General features: G+C 43.8%; 2 protein-coding genes and 1 long non-coding RNA gene across 5 annotated transcripts in view; 1 reads left to right on the forward strand and 2 right to left on the reverse strand.

Moving 5' to 3' along the window:
• ST3GAL4 (ST3 beta-galactoside alpha-2,3-sialyltransferase 4) overlaps positions 1–8,592 on the reverse strand; it is a 190,521-nt gene extending 181,929 nt beyond the window's left edge. Inside the window, exon 1 of the mRNA XM_058194865.1 lies at positions 8,262–8,592. The gene's annotated coding sequence lies outside the window, so the exon portion shown is untranslated. The remainder of the gene's footprint in view (positions 1–8,261) is intronic.
• A 54-nt stretch (positions 8,593–8,646) lies between these two features.
• LOC131204052 (uncharacterized) lies at positions 8,647–24,414 on the forward strand. 2 transcript variants are annotated; one of them, XR_009156521.1, is made up of 3 exons: positions 8,647–8,882; positions 21,095–21,306; positions 22,368–24,414. It is a non-coding gene; the product is annotated as an uncharacterized LOC131204052 (long non-coding RNA). The 2 variants fall into 2 exon arrangements; XR_009156520.1 differs by lacking the exon at positions 8,647–8,882 and adding an exon at positions 12,302–14,218.
• DCPS (decapping enzyme, scavenger) overlaps positions 19,502–24,538 on the reverse strand; it is an 81,076-nt gene continuing 76,039 nt past the window's right edge. The window contains exon 5 of one of the 2 annotated variants that reach the window (XM_058194864.1): positions 19,502–21,366. In XM_058194864.1, coding sequence (XP_058050847.1) covers positions 21,091–21,366 — 276 coding nt within the window. In that variant the 3' untranslated portion in view covers positions 19,502–21,090. The remainder of the gene's footprint in view (positions 21,367–24,538) is intronic. The other variant, XM_058194862.1, reaches the window with a different exon arrangement.

The following is a 24,538-nucleotide window of genomic DNA, read 5'->3' on the forward strand; positions in this document are numbered from 1 at the left end:
GGAGGTTGGGGAGGAACATGGGCCAGTCCTGGAGTCTGGGGAAGGCATTGATGAGGGCTCTGCGTTGGAGGCAGAGAGGGGGCCAGGGCCATCTGACAGTTATCAGCTGCCTCCGAAGTCAGACATCAGTGAGGCAGACGAACAGCTGGAGCCTGTTCCCAGTGTGTGCTTGTGCAGAGTTGCCAGACGAAGGGAGCAACAAAGGAACAAGGTTTGACATGGGATTTAAGGCCACAGGTGGACAACGAATGGCCCCTCCCAGAGGAAATAAGACAGGAGCAAAAGGGGAGGGGTGTTTGCAGGAGACAATTAGTTTGCTTAATTGGTTCGTGACTCTCGGAAACTCCTTGCCAAATTTTGAAGATATCGGCCTGGCAGCTCTCCAAGCCAGATAAGGTCTGTGACTGTAAATTCACCTTTGAAAGACTTCGCAGAATGTGAATGAGAGAAATTCACAGTAACTTAATAAAAAGGGATTTTTGTCAGGGTAAGGAGTCTGCTTTGTGGTTTGGGAATGCCTAGGTCAGAACAAAAACATATTTTGGGGGCCTTGGTGCTCTCTGAGCTTGGTGGTTTTCTTGCAGATGTTTCATTACCAAACTCAGCAACATCATCAGTGCACTGATCAGGAGCACTCATGATACAACCAGTTTGCTAAAGAAATGGCTGTAAGAAAAAAACGAGAGCACCAAGGACCCCACAGTTCAACAAACAACAAACTTTGTTGTTTATATGTACACTGAGAGCTTACGAACTGGAGACAAATTCCTTGTGTGTCCAATCACACTTGGTCAATAAAGAATATTCTATTCTTACTCTATCCTGAGCTACAAATAGTCTGTTCAGTTACTACACACATTATGTGCTAAAATCAAAGAAATTACACAAGGACTCACATATATTATTATGTGAATCCAGCATGGCAGTTTTCAAGATTCCTAATTTATACCATCCGATGAAAATACATTTTTAATGCAAGTAAGACCATGAATACTAGGTTGCCTCCCTTTGCCATAAGATTAAGTAACGGGGAGACTATGTATTTTTGATAATGCTGCATCCGTTGCAAATCATAGCAGAGAAAAAGATGGTTGGACAGAGAAGTAAGGAAATCTGCCATTCTGTTTTTGCATAGTGGACAAGCTGGCTTGAATTTCATGGATCAGCTTGTTCATCTTGTATTAACATGTCAGAACTGAGGACTCTTTGAAAATATATCCAGTGGTTTTCCAAAAGAGGTCCATGCAACCATTGGTGAGGAACCTTAAAATGTCCTTCTTGGGCAGGGACAAGAGTTCCCCCTACCATTTTGGAAGATCTCTGTCTTCACGGTGAACTCTTGCATGGACTTTCTCTAAGTCTTTGCAAATACAATTGAAATATTTAACGGCAACTTCCTGATCCTAACTAGCTCCACCACAGCAGGTGTCCATGGGAGAGGCTGGACAAGTACTGATATTTTAGGATCCAGGGATTGGGAACTCCTGGGAGGTGTTCCAGTTGTTCTCACAATTCCCAGTAGCCGCACTCAAAATGACTATCAGGACTGTAGCGATCAGCTGTCTATCAGCAGCTGGACATACTTCCCTATCCTTGCTCTGCTCCTTCTAGCCCAGCGGTTCTCAACCTGTGGGTCGCGGCCCCATTGGGGGTCGAATGACGATTTGCCAGAGGTCGCCTAAGACCATAGGAAATATGGGAAGTATACTTGCGAGTCGAAGAATCGTGCTCCAATGGTTGACTCCACAAGCCAGCTGCCAGCTCTTCAAATTGCTAGCCGAATTCGGCTTCAGGCGCGATGAATTAAAAAAGAGAGAAATCTTTGCTCTGATGTCTCCCTCTCAAGCCAGCTGCAATCACTCCCAATCGCTAGCCTAATCTGGCTTCAGGCGCCATAAACTTAATAGGGGAGGAGTCTCCGCTTTAATGCCTCCGTCCTCAAGGCAATCGCAAGCAGTTCAGATCGCTAGCTAATACGGCTTCAGGCGCGATAAATTCAAAACGAAAATAATGTGGGGAATTGTATTAAAGGGGTCACAGCACTATAAAGGTTGAGAACCACTGTTCTAGCCCCTCTAGTGCAGAACAATCTCAAAGGAAGGATCGAAGGGCTCTAAGCCAGGGATCTCCAACCTTGGCAACTTTAAACCTGGCGGACTTCAACTCCCAGAATTTGCTGGCTTTGCTGGCTGATGAATTCTGGGAATTGAAGTCCTCCAGGCTTAAAGTTGCCAAGGTTGGAGACCCTTGCTCTAAGCTTCCCTCTTTGTGGCCCCAGAGCCTCCTCGGATCCAAACTGTTGAAAATTCAGGGTACAACATCTCACTCTTTTGAAGCAGAAAGCACATTACCACAGGCTTGACAGAGTGAGTTGCAAGGCGCATCCAAAATTAAATATATTTTTCTACATATCTATGTTAAAGATTTCACCACCAGCTGTTTTTAAAGTGTTTTAATCTTCCTCCTTCTGTCCAGCACTTTCCTTTTTCTTGGGAAGAATGAGGACACAGCCTGTTTATAAAACTTCTCACTTCTCGAGAAAGAGCTACACCCTTTGAGTCTCTATTTCAGCCAGGCCTCTCGGAGTGCACCAAGCAGAACGTATCATATGACTTTTTATCTCTGCTCCGTTTTTCTAGCTTTTTAGTTAATTCTGATTTTTATACTGGCTGTGTTGCTCTAACAGTAAGACTGTCCCATGTTGAGAAATTAGTTCATAAATGCACTTTATTAGAAAGGTTTCTTGGTTCATACGTAGCTTTGAAAAGTTAACATTTATCTGTTGCAAGTAGGTTGGAGTAGAGCAAGGAGCAGATAATGAAATACACTGAAAAAACATTTCATTTGAGCTCTCTTTCCTTCTATGCAATGAAAGGCTGGCTTTGTTTGCTCTACATAAATGAATTTGTTTAAATTATGTGTACTGTGTCTTCCACATAAAGATCCATTGACCTAGCCAGTTGCTAGCTATAATCATCCCTTTATGAATGGCTAGAGTTGTGTTGATTATTTCAGATCAAAAACCCTTGGAATATTTCATCCATGTAGAGAGGCATTGCCTAGATAGTTATATGAACTCAAAAGCACAGACATCTTAGTCATAATGGCTTGCTGAATCTTCTTGGAATACACAGATCTCATTCACACAAATGTCATTGTCACCAATATAGAATAGAATAGAATAGAATTTTATTGGCCAAGTGTGATTGGACACACAAGGAATTTGTCTTGGTGCATATGCTCTCAGTGTGCATAAAAGAAAAGATACCTTCATCAAGGTACAACACTTACAACACTTAATGATAGTCATAGGGTACAAATTTAACACTTAATGATACAACACTTAATGATAGTCATAGGCTACAAATAAGCAATCAGGAAACAATCAATATCAATATAAATCATAAGGATTACCAGCAACAAAGTTACAGTCATACAGTCATAAGTGGAAGGAGATGGGTGATGGGAATGATGAGAAGATTAATAATAGTGCAGATTTAGTAAATAGTTTGACATTGTTGAGGGAATTATTTGTTTAGCAGAGTGATGGCGTTCGGAAAAAACCTGTTCTTGTGTCTAGTTGTTCTGGTGTGCAGTGCTCTGTCGTTTTGAGGGTAGGAGTTGAAACAGTTTATGTCAGGATGTGAGGGATCTGTAAATATTTTCAAATATAATATCGGTAAATATTTTCAAAAATATTGTCTATTTTTGAGTGGCAGCTACATTTATATACCAATTTATTAGAAAATAATATGCTTGGGTTATGAGATGAAGCCAAATAAACCCCATTAGAGCCACTTACTCAGGGATGTCTACTTATATTTTTGTCACTGAGCAAGTATAGACATATCTAAAGAGTTATTTGATTCAAGCTGTCCTCTAAATGTATCATGAGATTCCTTGAATTAAGTCACTCATCTTTTCTTTTTTCGTCTTCTTTTAAACATTAGTTCACTGGTACTTTATGGATTTCCATTCAAGAGATGCAAATATAAGTATTTCTGCCTAGTTCTTCAACATTAACCAACTGTGGGTTAACACAAACCATTAAGTCCTCATTGTTTCCTTAACCATGGTTTGAATAAACCATAATTCACACAACAAAGAGAACCAAATCTTAACCAACCACGTTTTGTATAACTTAGTCCAAAAATAGCCTGAGATTTCTCCTCCTCTCTGTCTTGCATGTAAATTGTGAGTCCATGGAGGCAGTTTTCTTCAACTTTCGACAAACGTTCTATGAACATGAAAACACAGCAGAAGATGGAGTTGCACCATTAGGACTTCCAGAATATCTGGTCATCTGACATAGCCTTGGCATAGATGTAGACTCCTTGCTGTAAATCAGGGGTCTTCAACCTTGGCAACTTTAAGACTTGTGGACTTCAACTCCCAGAATTCCTCAGGTCCACAAGTCTTAAAGTTGCCAAGGTTGAAGATCCCTGCTGTAAATGATTTCTGCAGAGGAAGCCCACAAGCTAATCTAGATCAGGAAGTCTTCAACTTACAACAATTCATTTAGTGACTGCTCAAAGTTACAATGGTGACTTACAGCTGTTTTTCACACTTTTCACACTCATGACCATTGCAGCATTCCCATGGTCATGTGATCACAATTCAGACGCTTGGCAACTAAACTCATATTTATGACGGTTGCAGTGTCCCGGGGTCATGTGATTACCTTTTACAACCTTCTGACAAGCAAAGGCAACAGGGAAGCTAGATTCATTTAACAACCGTGTCTAACTTAACAACTGTACTGATTCACTTAACAACTGTGGCAAAAAAAAAGGTCGTAAAAAGGGGCAAAAGTCACTTAACAAATGTCTCACTTAGCAGCATAAATTTTGGGCTCAATTTCGGTCGTACGTTGAGGACTACCTGTACTTAAGGAAATTGAATTAACTGAACTGGTTGAGTACCCACTGGAAGGATTAACTCAACAAACTGAGTCAAAAGCCAAGTCTAAAGTGTTTTCTGAAATGTTTTACTTAGCCCCACCAAAATTCTGTGGTTGTTAAAATCATAGGAGGGGTTCAACGGACTAATCTACATCTATAGCAGAACTTCCTGTAGAGAACGCTAAGCTGTAAAGTCAAGACAACAGAAGAAAAATAATGGGTTCCTTCTTTCTTAGCTCCTCCCTTTTGGTACAACACAAGCAGAGAAGCAAAACAGATAGTGCCATTGTGGTCTTGTGGTTAGAATTTGGGACAAAGTTATTCACTGTGTCCTTGCAAGGATAAAGTGAAGAACTATCAGCATCACCTCTACTTCTTAGGGAAAAGGTAAGCCATAAAAGCAATAAATACATAAATAAGACAATTTTGTTCTGGCAAGAGATAAAATCTTTTAGCTTTCATGCATGAGCAGAAATTGTCAAGCTGAAACGGTGCCATTCTGCATAAAAAACAAATGACCCAGATTTCAATTGTCCAGGTTTATTTAGATCATTAAACAAACCTAAAATAAACAAAATATATTTCTGGTTTATTGAACAGTGAAGTTGGGCTTATAATACTTAAAAAGGCAGTATCCTGTTAACGGGAAATTAAATTTTGAATTTATCTGTGACCCCTTTCTAACATTCTCATTCACCAAAAGCAGGATATGTACTGTATGTGTATTTATGTGTGCATGTGTAGATAGGTTTCCCATTCATTTATATACTTATGTTCTCAATTACCAGGGATTAACAACAGGCCAATAATGAACATCAAAGCTAAATAAAACCCATCCAGACTAAACTACACCAATCATAAAGCTATCAAAACCATAAACAGAGAAAACATTACAGCAAAAAAAATAAACAGAAAAGCAACAAAGACGTACAACCAGAAATGCAATCAAAAAAGCAGAAAAATCTCCAATGCCAGCAATCAAAAACAGAGAGCAACTAGGCATGGCTTCTATGATGGGAAAGCAAATGAATAAAAATAAGTTTTGAGAATTTTCTTAAAGCTTGACAAAGAAACCACCAAAGAAATGGAATCTCAAAGTATTGGTGCTGTCACTGAAAAGGCCCTATCCTAAGAAACTGGTGAGAATCGAACTGCTGATAGTGGGGAGTGTCACTCTGCAATACTGCATTCTAACCACTGCTCTTGATGGTGGTGCAGTGGTTAGATGATGGTTAGATGACCAACCATGATGGTGGTTGTAAACTGATCACATATGGGGGTAGCTTTTCCTATGAGTAGGAGGCACATTAGCCATAGAGAAATATATATGTGCATCTTGAACTTGCCAAAGAAGGCCACTGAAATCTCAAATAGCAATTATGTATGCCTATAACTCCAATTCAATACTCTCAACACGAGCCTAGTCGCCACATTCTAAACCAGTTACAAGTTCCATACGTCCCATCAAGGACAGCCTTACGGACAAGTGCAATATTTTTAAGCCAGAGTTAAGTAATCGGCAGGTACCAGCAGCCACTCCAGTTCTCATCCAGAAGGGGTGCAGATGTTAACCTCTGGAAATGTTAGTTACACAAGCAGCACACTTTCACTCTTGAACCCATTGTTCTCAGAAAGAGGAGGGTTCTTAAAACAGTCAAAAACTGAAGTTTTACAAATTATTCCAAAGACTCGGGAAAGTAAGTCTATGGTTCCTTCCTTGGACTCCTAAGTACACCCGTTTTTTAAAATCATTCAGGCCTTAGTCCTGAATTAAAATATAACACAACCAACTGTAGAGATTCAAATAAATAAAACTGTACAGACTTTTTTAAATAAATAAAAAGTCAACCTGAATCACTTCCCAACATCATAAACACTGCTATAATGTGAGCTTAACTCCAGATTTTCAGAGACCATAGCAATTTTTTTAAAAAAACCATGCAGTTTATCCAATTCCCACCAGAGTATTAAACTTGGTCCGATTCATTTAAATTATACAACACAAGAATACTTTTAAAACTTTGTAGGATGCATTCTAAGACTCAAGTATCATCAGCAAGAAGCCACTGGATAAAAATGAAGGAGGTCATCATCTCGTTTCTGAATTACAACTCTTTTCCCAGAAGCCAGGCTGATAGGCATGGTCGTGTAGCAATATCCAAGGGCCATATAATGTCCATCCAAACATGTTTTCTACAGACCGAGAGAAACATCCTTCTTTGCCATTATGTGCAAAGGCCAAATAGCTTTTAGCAATTTGAACATTGACCTGTTGCGGATGCTGCTGTGCTAGGAGACAGCCCTTTCTTGTGCCTTCTCCCCAAGTTGTCACACTGTGACAAGTCAAACTTCACAACAATCTGAAAAAGCTATTGCTTGAGGCAAGGCACTCAGCAGTCTAGCACGTGCTTCTCATACAGAAGGTCTCCGTTTCTTCTCCAGCATTGGAGGCCATGTCACCTGCATTCAATAAAGCCCCCAGAGACTTATGGCTCTTCTTGATGGATTCTTAGAAGGTCTGTCAGGGAAGGAGGGAAAAATCAAGGGGACGAAGACCAGCTTTGCATCCAGATGGCTCAAAGCCTCCAGATGTGGGGAAAGAGAAATAGACTGAACTGGATAAATAACTCACCCTAAAACAGGCTTTGGGGTTTCCTAATGGAATCCAACAAGAAGCAAGAACAGAAGTGATGATGCTCAAGCAAGCTCCCGTTGGGTCAAAGCAATGCCAAGCTAGTTTTGTTCGGTCTGCCTGCCCAGAAAAAGTCCGGCCAAGCCCATGCCCGCAGCCAAACGACATTTGCCCATCGGGAGGGCATCAAAAGCGCCCATCCCAGCTCCTCTGCCCAGATCTATTTCTCCCTTGGCTTCCCAACAGCCACAGACACAAAGAAAGGAACAAAAGGGAGGCAGAGCCCAGCTACAAGTTGGAACACATTTGGAGACGCAACAAACTGCCGCCGCCGCTGCCGCCGGGTGCAAGATGCGCCCTGGGAAGCCAGGCTGCGGGAACCCGGCAGACAAGGAGCCCAGCGTCTTGTCGCGCGGCTGGGAAGAGTCCAAGCAAGCCGGGATCGTTTCCAGCCCGGATGGAGCGAATAACCCCGAACCCCTCGTTCAGCATCAGGCCAAGCGCGCCCAGCGCAAGAAACGCAACCCCTCGGCTAAAGGAGGCAGGGCAGAGCGGGGCATCATAAGCCCCAGCTGGGGAAGCCGAACGGGAGGGAGGGAAGGCAAGGCGCCCCGGGGCCGCCTGAAGGAAGGATGGGCAGGATGGGCAAGATGAAGAGGATGCTCCCACCATCACCAGCAGCAGCCTTCCAGGAGGAGCCGGCCCGAGAGCCCCTCGCCCCAACTTACCCTTCGCCACCAGCCATCCTCCGCGGCTCGGGTGGAAGCGGAGGGTGGCCGCGGGGGGGGCCGGCGAGCGGCGGCTGGGTTGCAATCCAAGCGAGGCGAAGGCGGCGGGAGGAGAGCCGGAGGGGGGGGGGAAGAGATCGTTGTGTCGACCGCTGCTCTGCAAAAGGAAGAGTCCGGCGCCTGCAGCTCGGGCAGCCCGTGGTCTGCAGCGGCGCCAACTCAGCAGAGGAGCCGGGGTGGAGCGCGGTGCAATCGGCTGCCGCGGCCGCTGGCAACTTAAGCCCAGGCGAGCGCCGGAGGAACGAACGAGCGAGCGAGGAAGAGAAAGGCAAGAGAGCGGCTGGGGCGTCGGGAAACGGTCCGCCCCTACCTTGGCCACGCTTGCGCACAGAGGGAAGCAGCCCCCGGCTCAGCGGCGGTGGGCAGGCGAGGGGGGCGGTTGAGCTTGGCTCGGCTCGGTCTGCCGGCCGGCCGGCCGGGAGGGAGGGAGTTGCTGCTGCTTGCGGGCGCTCGGGGCGAGGGCCGGGACGGAGGAGGCGAAGTCCTGGAGGCGCCGGCTTAACGTTGTCTCTGCTGACGGCTCTAAAGAGGCGCGGGGCTCGCCGAGCCGAGGAAAGCGAGGTTCGCTTAGCGAGGCTTCCCACCACCATCCCGATGCTACCTCTGGGTTGGGCTGGGTTGACCAAACGGACCTCGAGTCCTTTGGGGGGGGGTTGGGTTTCAGCGGGAAAATGCGGAGCTCGCGTTGCAGGCGAAGCTTTCCCTCCCGGGAATGGGGTTTTGGGCCGTGAGGATGCAACAGTTGTAAAAGCGGCTCATCCGAGGTTAAAAGGTATCAGCTGGACCCGGGGCGGCTGCTTGGTGGGAGGAAAAAAAAAACAGGTTGAGGTTTTCCTTTCGTTAAGATAGCCGGGACTTTGCATTCCTTTTGCAAGCTTTGGAACTTGAGGGGAGCCGCTGAGGGGGTTAAAAATGGACCCTCACCACCATCCTCCACGCCAAAAAGGCTTAACAGGTGTTTCAGTCATGCCTGGAACCGGCCCATTTTGAGAAGCAAGTACTGGCAGACAAAGAAAGGTTGGGGTATGACTGGGGCTTAGAAAGGAGGAAGAGCTGGAGAAGACAGAATATCTGTGGGCGCCTTTCCTCGCCTGGCCTCGCCTGGCCCACCTGAGACTTTTTAAACCCTTTGAGGTACGCCGGATTTAGAGAGAGACCCTGTATGGACTGCAGGAGTGCTGCGTTATTGTAGGTTATGATAATTGTCTGGAAAATCCTTCCTAGTTTTTTTGTCCGCCCCCCCCCCCCAAAAAAAAGATGAGTTACTCTGAGTTTCCTACACTTGCTTCAACCTCTGGTATACATTAGTGCAGGGTCTTCAACCTTGGCAACTTTAAGCCTGGTGGACTTCAACCCCCAGAATTCTGGGAGTTGAAGTCCACCAGGCTTAAAGTTGCCAAGATTGAAGACCCTTGCATTAGTGCTTCTCCACATCCTTCTTTGACAGTTCTTTCATACAAAGGCTATTTAGGTTCCATGATGGCAACTGACAAACTGAGGTTTGCAGTAAGGCCCTAGTTTAGTTCCCTTTGTTTAGTTACAGGTGGCCTTCATTGAAGACCACTTGTTACCAACCAGGTGTATCATGATGCTGAATGGGTGGTACGTATGACCAGACCTCATGTTCATCTCAGTCTCCCACAATCACGTGATCGTCATTGGCAACCTTCCCTACCAGCTTCCCACCAGCAAAAATCAATGGGGAAGCCAGCAGGAAGTCAGAACCTGGAATCGTAAGAGGTCCTCCTTAACTACCTGCACAGTTCTCGTTTAACGACAGCAAGCGGGACTTTTTACCTGAAGACATGTTGCTTAACAACAGCATTTCCATTCCCAATTAGCATCATTAAGCAAGTATTGTACATCCACTGAATCTCCCATCTTTCCTTAGGACCCAAGAGAGCAGCCATGGCTCCATTTCTCCCCATAACAGCAGCTGGTTGGGCTAGGACAGTGATGACTAACCTTTTCTGGACCGAGTGCCCAAGGCACACATGCGCGCCTGAATCCCCAAAATGCAATGCACGCACAGCCCTCCATTTGCCCCCTGCCGCATGTGTGTCTGGCCCCCTGCATGCCCCCCATGTGCATGCATGTGACCCCCACACCCCCACAGGTGCAGCCCCCCTGCATGCGCCCCACTCCCACACATGCGTGCTAGAGACCTAACAACCAGCTGACCTGCAGGAGTCATGTGCATGCGCAGCAGACCTGAACTGGAGTGACAACTTGTGTGCTCACAGAGAGGGCACTGCGGTGCCACCTCTGGCACGCATGCCATAGGTTCGCCATCATGGGGCTAGGACAAGCCCCAAATCCCCTAGAAAGCTGCTGTGGCCAGGGGTAGATTTGAATAAAGGTTTCCCTAGTGCCACCTCTTCACCATTACACACCACTGGTTATCTTTAGCATAATGGAAAAGAATGGGTTTTGGGCCTTCCATAGGCCTTGAATATGAAACACGATGGGGAGCTACCTTGGCCCAAAAAACAAACCAGGATCAGCTTCAGTGGGAGAAATTCTGAAGCGAGGGCTAAGAGGGGAACAAATTCCCAGCTTTCAGAGAAAGGGATCTAGCTCGCCTTTGTGATAATCATTTTATGACGTGGCAAATCTCCCAAATTCAGGAGGCATTTAGATATTCAGGCTGTTGCTCAGTGGGATTAATATTGTAAACACTTGCAACATTCATCTGCCATGTCAGCATGTATTTATTGCCAAACGTAGGGGGGGGAAATGTGGCACTCACTAAATTTGCATCATCTTTAGCCAAAAGTTCTAGCTCGCTACACTGTCTTGAACTCAAGTAAAAAGAAAGTTTTAAATGTTGAAATAAATATATATCAGCACCTACTTCAGTGTTAGTAGTATTTTATGGTACAGGTAAGACGGGAACTTTGTAGGGCACAGTTCAGAAATTTGTATGGTACACTATGGGAGATCTTGTACAAGTGGTACAAGAACTTGGGGAAAGAGTGACAATTTTATTGGAATTCAGTATAATTCAGCCACAAGCAAAAGAAAGAAGTCAAACTAGTGTCTTGGACTTCAAGAGAGCTGATTTCAACAAACTTAGACCTTGGGAAGGATTCCATGGATGGAAATTTTAAGGTGAAAACAACTCAAGAAACTTGGAAAACTGAAAAATGAGATTATAAAAGCCCAGTCTGCCACAATACCACTGAAAACGCAAGAGAGACCCAAGATGAAACAAGCATGGTTGCATAAAGATTGAAAGACAAAAAAGCTAAGTATAAAAAGAGAAAAGGCTGGTTTCTGACAAGGAAAGTCAATGGGGAAATCAGAATTCACTTAATGACCACATGATTCAGTTAATTTCAGTGATTCATTTAATAACGGTAGCAAAAGAAGTCATAAAATTGGGCTTGACTTACTTAATAAACACCTTCCTAAGCAATGGATTCCAATTTTGGTAATAAGTCAAGGGTTACCTGTATTTTATTTTACTGAGGCTATTTCAGCTACTCTGCCCCATACCCAATGGCATATGAACAGCCCTATCTCCCATTTTATTAAAAAGAACCCCGTCAGTTTCTCAAAGAAGCAAATCCAGCCTATTCTTGCCTGAACCCAAGTCCTCCTGAAATAAATAGGACAATTGTAAGCAACCATGTTAGCTGCAGACTTTTCTTTGAGTTCAAGTCACAGTGTAACATAACATAACATAACAACAGAGTTGGAAGGGACCTTGGAGGCCTTCTAGTCCAACCCCCTGCCCAGGCAGGAACCCTACACCATCTCAGTCAGATGGTTATCCAACATTTTCTTAAAAATTTCCAGTGTTGGAGCATTCACAACTTCTGCAGGCAAGTCGTTCCACTTATTAATTGTTCTAACTGTCAGGAAATTTCTCCTTAGTTCTAAGTTGCTTCTTTCTTTGATCAGTTTCCACCCATTGCTTCTTGTTCTACCCTCAGGTGCTTTGGTGAACAGCCTGACTCCCTCTTCTTTGTGGCAACCCCTGAAATATTGGAACACTGCTATCATGTCTCCCCTAGTCCTTCTTTTCATTAAACTAGACATACCCAGTTCCTGCAACCGTTCTTCATATGTTTTAGCCTCCAGTCCTCTAATCATCTTTGTTGCTCTTCTCTGCACTCTTTCTAGAGTCTCAACATCTTTTTTACATCGTGGAGACCAAAACTGGATGCAATATTCCAAGTGTGGCCTTACCAAGGCATTATAAAGTGGCACTAACACTTCACGTGATCTTGATTTTATCCCTCTGTTTATGCAGCCCAGAACTGTGTTGGCTTTTTTAGCAGCTGCTGCACACTGCTGGCTCATATCTAAATGGTTATCCACTAGGACTCCAAGATCCCTCTCACAGGTACTACTATTGAGCAAGGTACCACATATACGGTACCGGTGCATTTTGTTTTTTTTGCCTAAATGTAGAATCTTACTTTTTTCACTGTTGAATTTCATTTTGTTAGATAGCGCCCAATGTTCAAGTTTGTCAAGATCTTTCTGTAATTTGAGCCTATCTTCTGGAGTGTTGGCTATTCCTGCCAGCTTGGTGTCATCTGCAAATTTGATGAGTTCCCCATCTATCCCCTCGTCCAAGTCATTGATGAAGATGTTGAAGAGTACTGGGCCTAAAACAGAGCCTTGGGGTACTCCACTGCATACTTCATACTGCATACTTCCACTGCATACTTCCCTGTAATTTGACTGCGATTAGTTATTAGTTAAAATTTTATCCAAAGTATCGTGAGACTTCTCCAAATTTGTGGGTTGCTGCACGGAGCAAAACTACAGCAAGTTTTGCCAATAGTCATGCTTTATTTGTGCCAGCTGATCAAGTCTGTAAAATGTTGGCAATCCCTACCACCAGTCGCTGACAACCATTCTGGGGCTTATAGCCCACAATTTGAGACCATGGCTATAAATCATGGTTAAAGCAAACCATTGCTTTTGTATGAAACTCCCCTGCCTGCCTGCTTAATTCTCCCCCTGTCTACGACCAGCTCTGTCTGCTCCAACTTCAGCTGTGTAAAAAGGGATTCACGCTTGCCAGCTGCACAACCAAGTGGTTTTCTGCATGACTGCCAAGTCTAGTCACACTCTGGGAATTCCAAGGAAAAGTCAGACGGTTGTTTCATCTCCCATTCCGCTGAAACAGAGTAGCTTTGATTATTTCAAGCCCCAAACCTTTGTTTCAAAAACCCATCTTGCGTTGTTTTTTTTAAGCACCCGGACATCCTGCGTTGTACACATTAGTTCAAAGAGTTAGTTGGTTTGCACCACAGGATACTGTTATTTTTCTTTCTGAGACCACCACTGAAAAACCCCATGTTGCACAGACTACATATCCCAGAAGCCTTCCCAAAGTGTATTAATGACCTGTGTTTTTTAATCATTGCTTACAGCTGAATGAAAACGCTTTTGCAGAAACAGTTCTATCAGACTGTGCTCACAGAACATGTAAAGTGGAAGACCTCTTTCTCACAACACACAGTATTCTGTCTCCTTCCCCACTTCAGACCCACGAGCTGGCCTTCAGCCAGTGGATTCATGGCTCTTATCAGTCCTGGCAGAGAAATCGCAGCTGCCTGCCAAAGTTCAAACAAATGACTCACGTAGCAAGACTTTCAGCTCTTTTTGAAACCGATCAGCTAAACTTTGCTTCCCGTGGAGTGAGAGCAGTCCCAAAGCTCCTTATATATCCTGTGGAGCCCCACCCTTCCTTTTGATGACGCCGCCTCTCTAATCTTCTGAAGCGCGGGTCGATCCAAGCTTGATTATTATTATCAGCTGGGTCTGAAGACGTAGCCTGGGGAAGGGAGGAATCAGGGGATGACAGCCTCATTACGTCCTCCGATTGGTCTGGTTCTGGCTCCTGGAGCCGAGCCAAAGGAATCCGTGCTCCCGAGGTAAGCCTTACCGGCCCTTCCCCCTCACTTTCTGAGTCGCTTTCGGGCATGGGGCCAGGTTCGGGGGCTGGAGTCACAACACACAGCCTTTTATTTGCAGAGCATTGACTTAATATTGGGGCAAACAATCCACAACACCTGAGCAACAGGCATATCCTGGGCCTTTTGTTTTGAAACCCCAGAGGACTGCAAAAAGATGCTTTGAAGCAGAGGTCCCCAACCTTGGCAACTTTAAGCCTGGTGGACTTCAATTCCCAGAATTCCCCAGCCAGCTTTGCTGGCTGGGGTATTCTGGGAGTTGAAGTCCTCCAGGCTTAACGTTGCCAAGGATGAAGACCCATGCTTTGAAGCATCTAGATCAGGGGTGGGGGGTTTAGATGCTTCCATGCTGGCTCAGACATTCTGGGAGTTGAAATCCACAGGACATAAAGGGCCATAGTTCCCCACCCCTGATCTAGAAGCAAGAGCATCACACCTGTCTGCTACTTCTTAAAATACTGATGTCTTTTTCCAATTAACCAGGTTCAACCAGTTCAAAAAGAGTTGCATAAAGCTATTTCTCAGGCAACCTCCAAAGCTGCTTGCTGCTTTCAGATCCAAAGTCTTTCACAACCCTATTTTAAATCCCTCCAACTCCTCCCAGCCAATTACTTTGGCCCCACCCATTCATGTGATATCACCATATCACAAGCCATGTAGTACTGTGATGATCCTTGGAAAGGGGTTTTCCCTCCTCTCCCTTTTTTATTTGGTGGGGTGGTAGTGGGGGAGAGAAGAGCAGCCTTGGCCATTAAAAAGTTACCTATCCCCAGCCTAGTGTGTTTGTGAAACCAGTCAATTGCAGCGTTCAGCCAGGCACGAGGATTCTCTGTCTTAACACATGTTTCCTTGCTTCTCTACTTTCACTCGGAATGCCCATCCTTCCCTTTGGGGCTTCCCGTTAAGGATGAATCACAGGGATGTCGCCGCAACTGTTGTGGATGACACACTTGGAAAAGGAGCTATTTTGCTGTGCTTATCTGCAAAACCAACTGTCCTCTGAGAAAAGTAGTCGTGCCATCTGCTCCGGAGAAAGTAATGGCATTATCTAAGCCACGCCAGTGCCAAATTCCACTGCAGCTGTTATAAAAACCACAGACTATTAAGAACTGGCAACTGTGGTTTTTTTTTGTGTGTGTGTCTTTTTCCCTCCCCATTCCTCTTTCCTCCTATGCTGTATCTTTTTACATCGATAAGCCCAAAGACTGCTTTTCACTACTACAGAAGAATAGAATTTATTGGCCAAGTGTGATTGGACACACAAGGAATTTGTCTTGGTGCATATGCTCTCAGTGTACATAAAAGAAAAGATACGTTCATCAAGGTACAACATTTACAACACAATTGATGATCAATATATCAATATAAATCATAAGGATTGCCAGCAACAAGTTATAGTCATACAGTCATAAGTGGAAAGAGATTGGTGATGGGAACTATGAAACGATTAATAGTAGTGCAGATTCAGTAAATAGTCTGACAGTGTTGAGGGAATTATTTGTTTAGCAGAGTGATGGCCTTCGGGAAAAAACTGTTCTTGTGTCTAGTTGTTCTGGTGTGCAGTGCTCTATAGCGTCGTTTTGAGGGTAGGAGTTGAAACAGTTTATGTCCAGGATGCGAGGGATCTGCAAATATTTTCACGGCCCTCTTCTTGATTCGTGCAGTATACAGGTCCTCAATGGAAGGCAAGTTGGTAGCAATTATTTTTCTGCAGTTCTAATTATCCTCTGAAGTCTGTGTTTTTCTTGTTGGGTTGCAGAACCGAACCAGACAGTTATAGAGGTGCAAATGACAGACTCAATAATTCCTCTGTAGAATTGGATCAGCAGCTCCTTGGGCAGTTTGAGCTTACTGAGTTGGCGCAGAAAGAACATTCTTTGTTGTCCTTTTTAATGATGTTTTGATGTTAGCTGTCCATTTGAGATCTTGCGATATGATAGAACCCAGAAATTTGAAGGTTTCTATTGTTGATACTGTGTTGTCAAGTATTGTAAGAGGTGGAAGTTTGGAAGGGTTTTCCTAAAGTCTACCACCATTTCTACGGTTTTGAGTGTGTTCAGTTCCAGATTGTTTTGGTTGCACCACAAGGCTAGTCGTTCGACCTCTCGTCTATATGCGGATTCGTCATTGTCTCGAATGAGACCAATCACTGTTGTGTCATCTGCGAACTTCAGTAGCTTAACAAATGGATCATTGGAGATGCAGTCATTGGTATACAGAGAGAAGTGGGGAGAGCACACAGCCTTGAGGGGCCCCTGTGCTAATTGTACAGGTATTTGATGTGATCTTGCTTAGCTTCACCTGCTGCTTCCTGTTTGTTAGGAAGCTTGTGATCCACTTACAAGTCTGTTCCGGTACCTGTAGCTGGTTTAGCTTAGTTAGAAGAATGTCTGGAATGATGGTATTGAATGCTGAACTAAAGTCTACAAAAAGGACCCTTGCATAGGTCTTTGGAGACTCAAGATGTTGTAGGATGTAGTGCAGAGCCATATTAACAGCATCATCTGTTGATCTATTTGCTCGGTATGCAAATTGCAAGGGGTCTAAGAGCGGATTCGTGATGGTTTTCAGGTAGGAAAGCACTAGCCTTTCAAAGGTTTTCATGACTACAGATGTTAGAGCAACTGGTCTGTAGTCATTCAGTTCCTTGATGGTGGGCTTCTTCGGCACTGGGATGATGGTAGAGCGTTTGAAGCAAGAAGAAACATAGCACATCTCTAGTGATTTATTGAAAATATGGGTGAAGATGGGGGCCAATTGGTCAGCACAGACTTTTAAGCAAGAAGGAGTTATCTTGTCTGGGCCTGGAGCTTTTCCTGGCTTTTGTCTGTGAAATAGGTCCTGCAATGAAGCCATGATTTAGGTGAAAGGGTCGGCTAGTGAAGCTTTAAAATAGGTATTAAGCATCAAAGTTGGCAGGAATAGCCAACACTCCAGAAGGTAGGCTTAAGATACAGAAGGATCTCGACAGATGTGAACATTGGGCCCTATCTAATGAAATGAAATTCAATGGTGAAAAAAGTAAGGTTCTACATATAGGTAGGAAAAAACAAATGCACAGGTACAGCATCAGTAGTACCTGGCTTAATAATAGTGAGGGGAATCTTACTGGACAATCACTTAAATATGAGCCAGCAGTGTGCTGCAGCTGCCAAAAAAGCCAATTAGTGTTAATACCACTTTAGAATGGTTTTGCTAAGGCCACACTTGGAATACTGCATCCAGTTTTGGTCACCATGATGTATAAAAGATGTTGAGACTCTAGAAAGAGTGCAGAGAAGAGCATCAAAGTTGATTAGGGGACTGGAGGCTAAAAACATATAAAGAACAGTTGCTGGAATTTGGTATGTCTAGTTTAATGAAAAGAAGGACTAGGGATGACATGATAGCAGTGTTACAATATCGCAGGGGCTGCCACGAAGAAGTGGGAGTCAAGCTATTCTCCAAAGCTTCTGAAGGCAGGACAAGAAGCAGTGGGTGGAAACTAATCATGGAGAGAAGTAACCTAGAACTAAGAAGAAATTTCCTGACAGTGAGAACAATCAGTGGAACGACTTGCCTCCAGAAGTTGTGGAACACTGGAAGTTTTTAAGAAGATGTTGGACAACCATTTGTCTGAAATGGTATAGGGCTTCCAGCCTGAGCAAGGAGTTGGACTAGAAGACCTCCAAGGTCCCTTCCAACTATGTTATTCTGTTAAATATGGGAAACAGCCAATCTAACTGCCCCAAATTAGATAGACTTAATTGTGCAAATCCACACAGAATTAGCCTCTGCCAAATTTGTGAGTCATATTGATATTGTCGTGTCCCCCTCCCCCTCTGATGACCCTCAGACGACCCCTCTGACAGTCGGAAGGCGTGGCAACGAAGCCTCTGCAGCTTTGCCAAATTTCTCCGAGGTTTCTCAGGGCACGCAGGAGTCCAAGTTGTGACTTCAGCAACCTAGATGAGACTTTGCTTGACTCAAGGTTGGAATGCCAAAAGCAGGTCCTTTATATAGGCTGTGGGGTGTGGCTCCATGACTCAGCATTTATCCAAGCCTGCCCCTCCCTTCCTTCTGCTGGCGTCGCCTCTCAGATCTCCGGAAGCGAGGATCCTCCCACTTTGAATTGTCTTCTGCTGTTTGAGAAAGGGAGGGGTCAGAAGGAGTAGGCCTGAGTAATTCCAATCCGTGGTTGACTTCCTCTGATGGCTGAGCCAAAGGAACGCACGCTGTATGAGTGAGGTTTGTTTGTTCATTCCTGACATCCTGTCTCCTGTCCGGGCATGGGGCCAGGGCCAGGGGCTGGAGGCATGACAGGCCGTTCATCTTCATTATCAGACTCGGAGTCTGATAGCAGGCCCGGTAGGAGACGGGAGGGGCCCGCCTGAGGAGAGGAGGGAGGACGAGGCACAACAGATACATTGCAGGGATCACTTCCCCTGTACATAGGGACCTTTAATTGTTTAAGTTCTGTCTCATGGCACTGAATTTGGAAACAACTCTCTTTTGATTGACTCAGCAATGTTCTTGCTAACGTCCAGATGCCAGATGGTTAATGCTGTTCTTACCATCTTGTTCCCCTATTTTCTCTTTGGCCTGTCATGCCTCAGTTCTTTCTCTAGCAAGTGACAGTAAATCAATATAGAAGACATTGGAAAAAAATTAGCAAATGAGTGTTGCAGACCGTACCTACTCATCCTGGCCTAATTCACAATGAAAACCCAATGAATCTGTTAGTTCTGGGCTATAATTTCATACACTTAAAACAGATCAACTTTGAAGACTTTTTTTTTTTTAATGGAAAAAAACCATCCCCCAGGCTGCAAGTTCAAAATTTGGGTGTTTGGCAGCTGGCATATATTTTACGATGGTTGCAACATCCCAGTGATCGCCATCTGCAACCTGCCTAGCCAGCTTCTGCCAAGAAAAGTCAACGGGGGCATCTGGATTTGCTTAAGCACCACCTGATTCATTTAATAACGGCAGAGATCAGCTTAACAATTGTGGCAAAAAATAAAATAAAAATTGGGCACTGACTTAAAACTGCCTTGCTTGGCAATGGAAATTCTTGTCCCAGTTGTAAGCTGTATCAACAAAAAACTGCCTTTTTTTTTTCTAAGTTCAGCCATCTAAATCAGGGGTCTCCAATCTTGGTCCCTTTAAGACTTGTGGACTTCAACTCCCAGAGTCCCTCAGCCAGCAAAGCTGGCTGAGGAACTCTGGGAGTTGAAGTCCACAAGTCTTAAAGGGACCAAGGTTGAAGACCCCTGATCTAAATCACTAAATATTTACAGTTTGGGGGAATAAATCGTACCTTGATAGAAATACTAACAGCGATAGAAATGGAATAGAATTCTGCATTCTTCTGTATTTTAATAGTGAATTCATTAAAGAACAGGTCAGTGTCACAGCAACAGAAAGGAAAAAAAACCCAGGGTCTTTGGGGATTGAAGGCTGCAGAAGCATAAAAGGTATTAAAACACTAATTCTTTCTTTATACCTTCTTTCTTTTTTCTTAATCCATTCTTTTACACTCCTGACAGCAAAAACTCCCTTTTAAAGATTGGTCCAGGTCACTCTAACATTAGCAGAGCTGCTCAGATGTAATGTAATTTTAATTAAAATTAAAACCCATGGATTTTGGGATTTTTTAAAAAAATGCTGAGGAACAATGCAGTTGCTTTACAAGGAAACGTGTGGTCACTTTTATTGGAACAAAAAAGTCACATAAGGACTTAGGGGAATAGGCAATGGGTGGCCTTCCAGATGTTAGCCTGCAGCTGCGATCTTCCTTTACCGGCTAAGACTATGTAAAGTTGGAGTTTTAACATCTGGAGAAAATATGCCCCAACCCTAAACTAGACCAGCCAATACAGCGTCTAGATACTATTGACTGAAAAGCTGGAAAATGAATTGTTTAACAGCCATAGTTGCTACACTATGGGTGGGGGGGGAAGAGCCAATTTCCATAGACTGAACTGATTTGGGCTTTTTATGATGTCTATACAGCACCCCCATCCATTTTTCATTTTACTGTTTTAAAATGTGGCTTTCTTCCAGGTTGTGTGCAGAGCAGGATTTCTCAACCTAAAATGATGGATGGGGAATTCTGGGAGTTGAAGTCCACATATCTTAAAGTTGCGAAACACTGATGTTGAGCTTCTTTCTCCATTCATGGTCCTTGGTAGCCAGTGGTCAGGTGACCAACTATAGTCCAAAATAATCTGAAGAGCAGCCAGCCCAGGGAAGGCACCCAGGTTAATGTCAAGTATTGTTGCTTTAAAAGAAGGACAAATATAATATGAGTGTTGTAAGATTTAGCAGGAGGAAATACAAACATGAAGCACATATACCATTGCTTGCATCATGATGTTTTCTGCATCTTTTTTACATACAATGTCCATAATTTGTCACCCTCGCAGAAGCTGAAGGCTGAAGGCTGTTGAACTCCCAAATCCATTGAAGGACACCAACCTGACATCTGTTGAAACATCTGCAATGTCAAATCCATGGTCCACATAGCACAAGAATGTGATGCCTCTAGCCTTCCAAATTCTGTTGATTTTCAAATTCAACTTTGGCCATTATTTATGCTGGTTTGGGTAAATGGGAACTCACCCAAAAAACAGTGGGGCTAGCTAGGGGAAGGAAGATACATCTGGAACTCCTGAATACAGCTATTTGTTGATTTTTTTTTTTAAAAAATCCTCCAATAGGAAAAAAAAATACAAATTAAGTCTTTTTTTTAAAAAAAAAACACAAAATATCTTACAGAGGCCATATAAAGGTATCCTCATTTCTTGTTTATGTATATGTATATATTTTCTTCCGTTCTTTCTTCACCGTGCTCAGATCTTCAGATCTTTACCGGCTTCCTGGAATTTCTTCAGCAGAGGTTCACCTGCTCGAACAGGAAAAGTCAAGGGGCACTTCTGATAGTACTGTGAGTCCAGCTCCAGATGATACATCACATCGGAAAGCAGGAGGGCCCGTTCCACAGAGCATCCCGGTGCATCGTAGCTCAGGGCCGTGAAGTGCACATGGAAGTGGAAATAGGATGGCTGGTAATGCACATAAACCCGCAGCTGGGCCTTTGCAAGGCCAAAACGCTTTTGTATGGCCTCCTAGAAGAAATGGACAATAAGTTAAGGATCTTATTAAATATGGACGGCTACTTAGTAACCGCTTCGCTTAATGACCAAGTTGTTGGTCCCAACTATGGCTGCTAAACAAGGACTACCTATAAGGCAAAACATAGGATAAATGGCAAAATGTGTCGAATGAGGCATGCCAGAAAAAAAAGCAGTTTTATTTATTTATTTCATTTTCTAAAACCAGAAGTCTTCAAACTTGGCAGCTTTGAGACTTGTGGACTTCAGCTCCCAGAATTCTCCTATGCTGGCTGGAGAATTCTGGGAGTTGAAGTCCACAAGTCTTAAAGCTGCCAAGTTTGAAGACCTCTGTTCTAAACTCTGGAATCTCAGATCATTCCCTGAAGGCCAACATATGGTGGAATTTATTTCTGCTGTCTCCACTGACAGCTAACTGGGTTGCTTTAAATCTACCGGTTTTGTGGGCGTGGCTTGATGGTGGTGGGTAATGTGATTGGGTGGGCGTGGTCAACTTTTTTTTTTTACTTTTAAAAGCATTTTTTCTACAACCTCTTCGACCAAAGAGCTTGTAGAAAACATGTTTTTAAAGGGTTCTGACGATCCCAGCTGAGCCACACGATCATTTTTTTACTTTTAAAAGCGTTTTTTAGGCCGAAGAACTGGGAGCACTTCACCCCTGCTTTAAATGCCTACAATAAGCCACCAGGGCCTCTGGTGGCTCAGACTGCTAAGACAGTCTGTTATTAACACAGCTGCTTGCAATTACTGCAGGTTCAAGTCCCACCAGGCCCAAGGTTGACTCAGCCTTCCATCCTTTATAAGGTAGGTAAAATGAGGACCCAGATTGTTGGGGGGCAATAAGTTGACTTTGTATATAATATACAAATGGATGAAGACTATTGCTTGACATAGTGTAAGCCGCCCTGAGTCTTCGGAGAAGGGTGGGATATAAATGCAAATAAAAAAAAAAATAACCATTAGGTAGTTATTTCTATTTATCTCTATTATTTCAGAAGGAACATAAGAGAGAGAATAATTATGTGGTTGTGTGTCCTTTTGGTTGCCCATCCTGGAAACTACATTTCAAACCGGATAATCTTTGGCCTGACGCAACAGCTACTGAAATAGTAAGCGGAGGGTTGTTGTTTTTTAAATAACTCTGCTACCTGAGCACATCATTGTGACTAACACTCATCCTGGACTCTGATAAGAATCAGAATTGCTCTCATTAAGAAAGATAATCCTTTGCAGTAGATTTTCCCAGCCTGGTGCATTTTGGGTATGTTGGCCCTAAATTCCTCACCAGCACTGGTTGTTGGAGAGAATCTACTCATTGTGAACTGATAGCTCTTGCTTGTTTCTCAGGACTTCAATCTACTCCTAACTACGTGCGAGCATTGTACAGAAATGTCATCGACTCTCCTTCCATTTCTTAGCGTTTGAACCCAATTGTATTAGTTTTTCTCCTCCCATCTGTTCTGGTGTTTGCTTATTTGCCAACTGCCGATCAAATTAAATATAGGCGGTTAAGTGCTTTGGAAACTTTTAGGCATGGTTTCCGAAGCAGCTCAAGGAGAACAATTGGCTAGCTCTCACATCTCCTCCTCAAACCACAACATTACGCTTTTGCAACCTATTGTGGTTACTATGGCAGTTGCACTGAACTCAAGGGTCTCTGGTGGCTCAGACTGCTAAGACAGTCTGTTATTAACACAGCTACTTGCAATTACTGCAGGTTCAAGTCCCACCAGGCCCAAGGTTGACTCAGCCTTCCATCCTTTATAAGGTAGGTAAAATGAGGACCCAGATTGTTGGGGGCAATAAGCTGACTTTGTATATAATATACAAATGGATGAAGACTATTGCTTAACATAGTGTAAGCCGCCCTGAGTTTTCGGAGAAGGGTGAGATATAAATGCAAATAAAAAAAAAGGGTCTACCACAGGTACGTGTGCAACAGGAACGTTTTTGCAAAGCAGATCTGTGCACCTCAACGGGGGCCTGCAGAGCTGACAAGGAGGGGCAAAATTGCAGCTGCCCATAGGCTTCCCCCAGATTTTCCACTTGGGCCCATGCTCGCCGGGCACAATGCCATCCCATTTCTGAAAAGACCTCTCTGCAACATCTGGTCCCGAAGAGACGCATTTCATTTTGCCAGTTCTGCCTGGCATCGGCCAATTCATCACAAGGGGAAAATAACTTGTGCCCAGAAGACGACAAGGAAGAGGCAGGGGACAGCTTTTTTATTTTATTTATTTATATCCCGCCCTTCTCCAAAGACTCAGGGCGGCTTACATTGTGTAAGGCAATAGTCTCATCCATTTGTATATTGTATACAAAGTCAACTTGTATTGCCCCCCCAATAATCTGGGTCCTCATTTTACCTACCTTATAAAGGATGGAAGGCTGAGTCAACCTTGGGCCTGGTGGGGACTCGAACTTGTAGTAATTGTAATTGCAGGCAGGTGTGTTAATAACAGACTGCATTAGCCTGTTGAGCCACAAGAGGCCTTTGTGAGGGAAGGTGAGGGAAGAGGTGCAGACGATCGACCAACAAAGGAGTTGCGATAAAGTGACAAGATGCCCCATAAGCAACGAGTGAAGTCGAATAAATTCAACATGAAAACTCCACAATAAATTTATACAGACGGCATACATCCTCTGGCCTGCCAGACTCAGCTTGGCCATGCTGATCTAATAAGAGGCATGTCTGTTGCTGTCATGAAACATTTCCTCAGAATTTCATCGGAAATGACTAAGCATTTAGAGGGAAGAGAGATAGGATTTTCTCCTCCACGCCCTGGAATTTCCCTTTCATGAACCCGGACTGGGTGTCAACCAGGAGCTAATTCATCTCTACCCAAAAGGAGAGGATTGACCTGACGTTGTACTGCTTATGTGTACATGTAGGTAGGGGTAAAACAAGTCATGGTTTTTATTTAAAAAAAACAAGGCAAAAGGAATCTATTTTGAAAGATTTATAAAAGGGTAACGCACCTGAGGGTGAAGAAAACACACCGCTGATATTCATCACTGTCTTTCTGGTTAAAAACTTTTAAAAATAAATCTGAAGCAGTCTGTGTTTTGTTTACTTTCTTACAGATCTATATGAATGCTCTTGCGGATTAGGAAATAGAGCTAGGAAGTTCTAAATTTGCAATTTTTTTTTTCTAGAAATGGCAAA

This window comes from Ahaetulla prasina, chromosome 9 (genome assembly GCF_028640845.1).
Source record: "Ahaetulla prasina isolate Xishuangbanna chromosome 9, ASM2864084v1, whole genome shotgun sequence".
Classification (NCBI taxonomy): Eukaryota; Metazoa; Chordata; class Lepidosauria; order Squamata; family Colubridae; genus Ahaetulla; species Ahaetulla prasina.